At 40.4% G+C, this 9,647-nt stretch overlaps 1 protein-coding gene across 2 annotated transcripts in view; it reads right to left on the bottom strand.

Moving 5' to 3' along the window:
• Nucleotides 1-9,647, bottom strand: part of SMN2 (survival of motor neuron 2, centromeric) — a 46,102-nt gene that overhangs the window by 28,453 nt on the left and 8,002 nt on the right. For both annotated transcript variants that reach the window (XM_040451310.1, XM_040451318.1), the window contains exon 2: nt 1,643-1,714. In XM_040451310.1, coding sequence (XP_040307244.1) covers nt 1,643-1,714 — 72 coding nt within the window. The remainder of the gene's footprint in view (nt 1-1,642; nt 1,715-9,647) is intronic.

Below are 9,647 nucleotides of genomic sequence, written 5' to 3'. Positions count from 1 at the left end.
GGGGAGGGGCAGAGAGAGAGGGAGACACAGAATCGGAAACAGGCTCCAGGCTCTGAGCCATCAGTCCAGAGCCTGACGCGGGGCTCGAACTCACGGACCGCAAGATCGTGACCTGGCTGAAGTCGGACGCTTAACCGACTGTGCCACCCAGGCGCCCCTAAACAAAAATTTTTAAATTATTTATTTATTTTTGAGAGGCGGGACAGGGGCAGAGAGAGGGAGGGAGACAAAGAACCGGAAGCAGGCTCCAGGCTCTGAGCTGTCCGTGCAGAGCCTGATGTGGGGCTCCAACTCACGAGGTGTGAGATCATGACCTGAGCAGAAGTTGGATGCTTAACAGACTGAGCTACCCAGGTGCCCCTTATGCAGACAGACTTCTAAATCTACTATCCAACTGACATTTCTTCTTCATTCAATGCAACATTTCCAATTACCAATTTCATATCTTCACATTTACTTCAAAAAACACAGTTTAAAATTAAACTGTCTTTTCCCCAAATTAAGTTATTTTCCTCTACTCACACTACTTCCCTCTGCAATATCATCAATCCCAGCCAACAATGAGCCACACTTTAATCTGCATTTTACAGAACCTGCATTAGTGTGCTTCTACCTTAAGGGTATACTGAAAAGCATTACTGGAGTGCTTGGGTGGCTCAGTCAGCTAGGCCCCTGACTTCAGCTTAGGGCACGATCTCATCACTCGTGGGTTTGAGCCCTGCAATGGGGTCTCCACTGTCAGTGTGGAGCCCGCTTTGGTTCATGTCTCCCTCTCTCTCTACCCCACCCCAGCTAGTGCTTTCTGTCTCAAAACCAAATAAAAACATAAAAACAAAACAAAAAAAACAAACAAAAAAAAAACCCTAAAAAAAAAAAAGAGAAGTATTACTGAGAGAAACTTGAATTCAGTTTTAAGGATAACATACAGGTCTGATCTTTACCTCATGCAGTAAGAGTGACTAAGGGAAAGAAGTGGACTTCGTAGTTGGTGCTCTGTATGAGGATATGCTCTTTGTCTGGACTACTGATGGCTCTTGCATGGTGCTCAATAAAGCTAAATACCTCACACAGCAGAGAAAGTGATGATGTTGGGCAACTGTGTAAATGTCTTGCTGGGGCCACAAAAACAGACTACATCTCCTTAAAGAATTGAATATTCCTGCCCTCAGGAACACCTGACTTGATAACCAACTCAGGATTTGGGTTAGGATTAATTTAATGTAAGTAAAGCACCTAGAATAGTGCCTAAAATACTGTACACACTCTACAAGTACTAATTATAGCACTACTGACATTTATCATTATTATTTCAATGAAGGCTTGTTAAATGAAAATTATAATTTAGACTGCCCTTCTACTAATCTGAATTAGACGATTTCTATAGTCTGATACAATGCAAACACATTAAAAGTAATTAATGTTTAAGATTCTACTTAAATTGACTTTGCTAAAGGGATGACATACAGAGAGCCTACCTACCAACTTCTAAAGGAAGATTATCATCTAAGTCAATTAGCCAATGATATCTATTGGCCTTCAACATTAGAATGGAATAATATGTAATTCAACACTTTAAGTACGTTATCAGTTAATTTTGTCCCAAAAGAATAACATGAGGAAGTAGGGAAAAGAGAATTCATACCTTAAATGAAGCTACAGCTTTATCATAAGCTTTTATCAACGCTGTATCATCCCAAATGTCAGAATCATCACTCTGGGAAGGGTAAAGAACAAACACAATTCATGTTTAAATGGGTTTCATAAAAAATGTAGGTTAGATACTGTCAGGAGCCGTCCTACGCCACACATGAAGTTACACTAAAAACAGGTATTTTAAATCCTAAACAAAACTAGAGGAAGCCTACCTCCTTACAGAATATGTGACATTACCCCCAAAGCTAGGCATATGTAAATATTCTAAAAGGAGTAAACTGAATGCTCTATAACTGAATTACTATCCACCAACCATAAGTGGATCTGTTCAAAGATAACTATGTTTCAAACTTTTCTAAGAGCTGATAAAAGGTTTACTTTGGCAGTGTGGGAAAACATCTGGCTATTAGCCTGACTTTGTTATACAGACTATGGTAATGCTATTCCGACCAAAGAATCTGAGGTCCAAAGAATATTCTTTTCCCCTTGACCTTGCACTATGTCTAGATTAAGCAAGAATTCTCAAAAGGTTTTAAGTTACAAATTACTAGTAGTGATTAATAAATCAATTTTCATTTTAAACAGGAGTGGTATTAAGTAATCTGGAAAAGACTGAAGTAGCATTTAATTCTATTTTTATTTAAATTTAATTCAATTCAAAAACATTCTTGAGCATCCACTATCTCTTACACACTCATTTCTGAGAGGTATATGAAATCACGCTACCTGCTCTCTTCAGCGATGGTCTAAATAGGAATTTAAAACATAGTGTCACAGAAAATCAAAATAAAAAAAATACAAAACATTTATGGTGAGACATTACAGACAATAAATGTGTGAATTAAAAGAAATAGATTTTCTCTGGTTCAAGAGGCCGACTTTGGAAGATGCTGAGTTCACCTGCTCCCCACCAATGCACCAGATCTATAGCTACATACGGAACAACTTCCTCTAGGGTAAAAAGACAAAATCAAAAATACCCAGAAACTAGTTGAGCAACTCCTACATATTAGGCAAACATGAAAAAACAAATCCCTACAAAGAAGAGAAGCTGGGACACAGTTTTGCCATAAACCCTTTCCCAGTGCAGCAACCCATTTTAGGGAGGAAACTCAAAACTCAGAGACTCTCCCTGAGGAGAAATGAATTTGAACCCCAAACTGGGCACTTGAACTTTTAAGACCTGTACCTGAGATAAGCCCCCAAGACATCTAGCTTTAAAAACTACGAGGATTCGCATTCAAAGACCTACAGGAAAATAGCAAACTGAGAAAAAGCCATTAAAGCGCTCCAATGCCTGGATTTAATTGCCCAAGGCCCTTAGTGCAGAAACAATGGAGTAAAAGGCACACAAACTTTATGTGAAAGAGACTCATTTGCTTATTAAAGTGTTAGCCTAAGGGGCAGTCTAATTTAACACACACTTGCAGGGCCCTGGTGGGATATTCTCAATGCACACAAGCTAGTGGGCACCATGTTTCTGGTCCTGCCTCGCTCCAGACAGACAATGCCATCTGTGTGCTCTCCCTCTTCTGAGTTCCAGAGCACTTGTGTTTCCTAGAGGGTAGCATTTGTTTACATGCACTTGGTGCCCCAGTTTCCGCACTTGGTGCCCCAGTTTCCACACCTGGTGTCCCAGGCTTTTGCAGCTGTTGCTCAGGAAACACTCCGTAACCATCTGTCCATGGTAACTAGGGGGCTTTCCATTCCTGGGTTCCATAAGACTATTCACTCTCTGCCTTATTCCGGCTGTTATCTCCCAGAAAGAAGCTTATGCACTCTCTGGGTACCCTGATTATTGCAAGTGCTACCCAGGGGATATGTCCAGATCACCTGCTCTGCAGGCTGAGTGGGCTTCTGCTTGCATTCCCACAAGACTGTATATATTTACGTACTTTAAAAGCTGCTGCCCAAGGGTCTGGCTCCCCAATCATCCTGAATTAAATTGTTGACTGAGATCCTCCTCCTGGGGCACAGATAGGTCTTTGCACACTCTCAACTACTGGGAACCACTAAAATTAAAATAGGCTGCTTGGATAATCACAAAGGTTTGAGAAACAACCAAGAGCTAGTGCAGGGTTGAACGTTAAAGTTCATCTTCTACAAGATACTCCTTGAAGTCTGGCAGAGGTGGCTATTATCTAATGCACAGAAACCAACTCAGAAAGTCAAGCAAAATGAAGAAACAGAGGAATATGTTCCAAAAAAAGAATAAGGTAAAACCTCAGAAACCATTTCTTTTTTTTTTTTTAATTTTTTTAACGTTTATTTATTTTTGAGACAGAGAGAGACAGAGCATGAACGGGGGAGGGTCAGAGAGAGAGGGAGACACGGAATCTGAAACAGGCTCCAGGCTCTGAGCGGTCAGCACAGAGCCCGACGCGGGGCTCGACTCACGGAGTGTGAGATCGTGATCTGAGCCGAAGTCGGCCGCCCAACCGACTGAGCCACCCAGGCGCCCCAGAAACCATTTCTTAAAAGTAACAGAGAAGTGATTTACCTGATAAGGAGTTCAAAATAATAGTCATAAGCATGCTTATCAAGCTCAGGAGAATGAATGAGCACAGTGAGAACTTCAAGAAATAAAAAATAAAGAAAATGCCAAAAAGAAAAAAAGTCAGGGGCGCCTGGGTGGCTCAGGCAGTTGAACGGCTGACTTTGGCTGAAGTCATGATCTCACGGCTCATGGGTTCATACACTGCATCAGGCTTGCTGCTGTAAGAGTGGACCCTGCTTCAGATCCCCCGTCCCCCTCTCTGCCCCCCCCCCCCCCTCAAAAATAAACAAGCTTAAAAAAAAAAGATTACCCCCCCCCCCCCCTTTCCCCCCTCCGGTGTGCTCTCTCTAAAATAAAAATTAAAAATAATAAAATAATTTTTTAAACTATGTATGGTGTCAGATGTTAACTCGACTTATTGTGGTGTTTGCTTTCCAAAGTGTACAAATACTGAATAATTATGTTGTACACCTGAAATTAATACAATGTTATATCTCAATTATACCTCAATAAAAAAAGAAGAGAAAAAGGAATGGCTGGTGGATGATCATGGAGCAAACAGGCCTAGGAAATAAAAATCAGAAGGATGAGGACAGGTAGAAGAGAAAATAGAAAGCATTTCAAGAAAGATCAGGAGCCAAAAAAAAAGGCCTAGAAGCAAAAATAAACGCACTGACTGTATGGTTTCACTTGTGTGAGATACCAAAAGTAGTCAATGACAAAAACAGTAGAAAGTTGGGGTTGGGGCAATGCTTTTTAATGGGTAGAGTTTCAGTTTTGCAACATTAAAAAGTTCTAGGTATCTACCATACAATAACATGAATATATTTAACGCCAACTGCACAGTTCAAAATGGCTAAGATGTAGGGCACTTGGTTGATTCAGTTGGTAGAGCGTGAGACTCTTGATCTCGTTCGAACCCCACGTTGGGTACAGAGTGGACTTAAAAAAAATGGCTAAGATGATAAATTTTATGTTATGTGTGTGCTTTTAAGCCACAATTAAGGGACACCTGGGTGGCTCAGGTGGTGAAGCATCCAACTCTTGATTTCGGCTCATTTCATCTCACCGTGGCCAGAGTGGAGCCTGTTTGAGATTCTCTTTCCCTCTCTCTCTGCCCCTCCCCCATGCTTGCTTGCTTTCTCTTTCTCTCACCCAAAATAAACATTTCTTAAAAATAAACCACAATTAAAAATAAAAATAAAACAATGTATTTTGATCACTTAGACTCCAAGTCCAACTAGAAGAATCAGGTTCATTCTACATAGTAGCTGAAGATAAGTTTAGATACATAATGTTGATGATAAGGGGACAAGTTACAAAACATCTTCAATTAGTATCTTGGATTTGGTATAATGTTAGTCAATTAATGAGTTCCAAAGAAGCCTATAATAAAACGTGTTTAGTTGCAAAACTAATTTAGGTGGCTCTCCTGTTAATCTCCATTATAAAGTGAAACAGCTAATATCAGTTTTTGATAAAAAGTAATTAAAAATCATTTAATCATTCTGTAGCTAAGGAAAGTAATCACAGAGGTAACTGATTGTTCAAGGTTACACTTCCACTTAGAAAGGGAGATGTTCCTTACAGATTTGGTACAGCCTGAGTTAGCAAACAGTAGAAATTAATGATAATGAAGACATATTTTTTTATTTTATTTTTTTATTTTTTTTTTAATTTTTTTTTCACCGTTTATTTATTTTTTTGGGGACAGAGAGAGACAGAGCATGAACGGGGGAGGGGCAGAGAGAGAGGGAGACACAGAATCGGAAACAGGCTCCAGGCTCTGAGCCACCAGCCCAGAGCCCGACGTGGGGCTCGAACTCACGGACCGCGAGATCGTGACCTGGCTGAAGTCAGACGCTTAACCGACTGCGCCACCCAGGCGCCCCAAGACATATTTTTTTTAAAAAAACACAAAATTACAAGACACATCAGTGCTCCTGCAACTGCAAATGGGGGCCATCTGTCTGGCTTAGTCAGAGGAGCATGTGAGTCTTGATCACAGAGTTCTAAGTCTGAGCCCCAGGTTGTGTACAGAGATTACTTAAAAATAAAATATTAAAAGAAAAAATCCTGCAAAAAGTACTACTGATAAAGGAAGATGAATTCCACTGTTTCAATACAAGAGGGCATTCTTTTTTTTTTTTTTTTTACATGTATTTATTTTGAAAGAGAGGGCAAGAGAGTGCAAGCAGTAGAGGGGGAGGGAGGGAGGGAGGGCGGGGGGGGGGGGGGAGAGAGGGAGAGAGGGAGGGAGAGAGAGAGAGAGAGACAGAGACAGGGAGGGAAGGAGGGAGGGAGAGAGAGAATCCCAAGCAGGCTCTGCACTGACATAGGGGCTCGAACCCATGAACCAACCATGCTCAGATCATGACCTGAGCCAAAGTCACACACCCAACCGACTGAGCCACCCACGTGCCCTCAAAAGGGCATTCTTTTTTTTTTTTTTTTAATTTTTTTTTTTTAACGTTTATTTATTTTTTTGGGACAGAGAGAGACAGAGCATGAACGGGGAAGGGGCAGAGAGAGAGGGAGACACAGAATCAGAAACAGGCTCCAGGCTCTGAGCCATCAGCCCAGAGCCCGACGCGGGGCTCGAACTCACGGACCGCGAGATCGTGACCTGGCTGAAGTCGGACGCTTAACCGACTGCGCCACCCAGGCGCCCCTCAAAAGGGCATTCTTAAAAGTAAAATACATAGCAACCAAACTCCTCACATGGCAATGATTATGCTCAGATCAAGGAAACAAGACATTTCAAAATGAAAAGACACCTAAGATTTTATACAAAGCTATTAGAACAAAAAATAGTTCAGCTAATAAAACTTCCCAAATAACAATCACAAAAAAAAGAAAACACCCAATTGAAATTAAATAAACTAGCATCTGCAAACCACCCTGAATCAAAAGATTTATAACCTAAGATGGGAAAACAGGGCAAAAGGGCAAGATTTGAATTGGGAGTTAAAATCAAGATAGAAATGAGAGAAAAAGTAACGTTGGCTACAAAGCATCCAAGGCAGAATATATCTGACTGAAAATTTAGGGGGTACCAAAGAAAACACATTAAAAAAAAAATAAAAGAAAAAGAAAAAGAAAAAAAGTGTTAAATACAGATAACTAGCAAAGAATATTTAATATATGTATAAATGTATACAGGAATACCTGAAGAATAAAAGCTAAAAATCAAAAACAAAATAAAATTCTAAAAAAAAAAAAATCTCAATGCCTCTAAACAAAAAGACCAAGTCAGGTACAAAATAAAGAAAAATAATTAGTATAAGATTTTCCCAGAGAAATTTGTGGGAAAAAGTAGGAGTCAAGGATTTTGTGATATGGCCTAGCTGACCCTTGAGCAGGAAAACTAAGTTTACAATGTTGAAGAATACTATACTCACTAACCTTTCCAGAGAAATCTACTGAAAATAAGCTTCAACCAACCAAGTATGATCAGGGAAAACTTGGGTTAAAACAAAACAAAACCCAACCTTAGCAATTCTAACAGAAAAGTAAACTACAGTTGACCCTTGAACAACTGTGGGGGAGGGAGGCTAGGGGTGCTGAGAACTGTAGTTTTCATATATATTTTTAGTATTTATTTTTGAGAGAGTGCAAGTGGGGAAGGGGCAGAGAGAGAGGGGCGGGGGAGAGAGGACAGAGGATCTGAAGCAGGCTCTGTGCTGTCAGCAGCGGGTCCAAGGTGAGGTTGCAACTGGCGAACTGTAAGATAATGACCTGAGCTGAAGTCAGATGCTCAACTGACTGAGCCACCCAGTTGCCCCAGCTTTTTTTTTTTTTTTAAGCAGGCTCCATACTCCGTATGGAGCTGGAACTCATGACACCAAAATCAAAAGTTGCATGCTCTACCAAATGAGCCAGCCAGGTATCCCTCTGTGTATAATTTTTGACTCCCCAAAACCTTAACCATTATTAGCCTACTGTTGACCAGAAGCCTTACAAATAATATAAACAGCCTATTAATATATGCTTGATGTATTATACACTGTATTCTTACAAAATAAAGAAAATATTAAAATTCTAAGGAAGAGAAAATACATTTACAATACTGTACTATATTTATGGGGAAAAAAATTCACATATAGGTGGACCTGTCCAGCTCAAACCATGGCTGTTCAAGGGTCAATATATATTAAATTGACAAGCTGTAAAACTCATGTGGAAATACAAAGGACCTAGAAAAGACAAATCAATTCTGAAAAAGCAAAGCAAAGCTGGAAGATTTACATTATCTTACTTCAACAAGTACTGTGAAGCTACTGTAATCAAAAAAGTGTGCTATTAAAAATAGATTATTATTTAAGTGTGCTATTAAAAATACAGGAGTACATGCACCCCAATGTTTATAGCAGCACTATCAACAATAGCCAACCTATGGAGAGAGTCCAAATGTTCACTTACTGATGAATGGATAAAGAAGATGTGGTCTATATATACATTGGAGTATGACTTGGCAATTAAAAAGAATGAAATCTTGGGGCGCCTGGATGGCTCAGTCGGTTGAGCTTCCGACTTCAGCTCGGGTCATGATCTCACAGTTTGTGAGTTCCAGCCCCACATCAGGCTCTGTGCTGACAGCTCAGGGCCTGGAGCCTGCTTCAGATTCTGTGTCTCCCTCTCTCTACCCCTCTTCTGCTTGTACTCTCTCTCTCAAAAATAAAAATAAACATTAAAAAACAGTAAACAAACAACAGATCTCAGCATTTTGCCAAAGAAAATAGTACACTGACAGCAAATAAACATATGAAATGATGATTAATTGATGGCTCAATTAGTTAAGCATCCTATTTGGCTCAGGTCAGGATTTCATGTTTCATGAGTTTGAGCCCAGAATTGGGCTCTCTGCTGTCAGCATGGAGCCTGCTTCAGATCTTCTGTCCCTACCCCTCCACTGCTTGTGCTCTCTCAAAAATAAACATTTAGGGGCACCTGGGTGGTTCAGCCAGTTAAGTGTCTGGTTTTGGCTCAGGTCATGATCTCACAGCCCTGAGTTGGGCTCTATGCTGACAGCGTGGAACCTGTTTGCAATTCTTTCTCTCTTCCTCGCTATCTGCCCCTCACCCACCCTCCATTTCTCTCAGAATAAATTAACAAACCTTAAAAAAAAAGATGACCATGGGAATGCAAGTTAGTGCAGCCACTCTGGAAAACAGTATGGAGGTTCCTCAAAAAACTAAAAATAGAATTACCCTACGACCCAGCAACTGCACTACTAGGCATTTATCCAAGGGATACAGGTGTGCTGTTTCGAAGGGACACATGCACCCCCATGTTTATAGCAGCACTATCCACAATAGCCAAAGTGTGGAAAGAGCCCAAATGTCCATCGATGGACGAATGGATAAAGAAGATGTGGTATATATATGCAATGGAGTATTACTCGGCAATCAAAAAGAATGGAATCTTACCATTTGCAACTACATGGATGGAACTGGAGGGTATTATGCTAAGTGAAATTAGAGAAAGACAAACATCC

The sequence above is a fragment of the Herpailurus yagouaroundi genome, unplaced genomic scaffold (genome assembly GCF_014898765.1).
Source record: "Herpailurus yagouaroundi ecotype Mexico unplaced genomic scaffold, PumYag 29, whole genome shotgun sequence".
Lineage (NCBI taxonomy): Eukaryota > Metazoa > Chordata > Mammalia > Carnivora > Felidae > Herpailurus > Herpailurus yagouaroundi.
The sequence above is the reverse complement of the archived record's forward strand: the minus strand, read 5'-3'. Positions and strand labels throughout refer to the sequence as shown.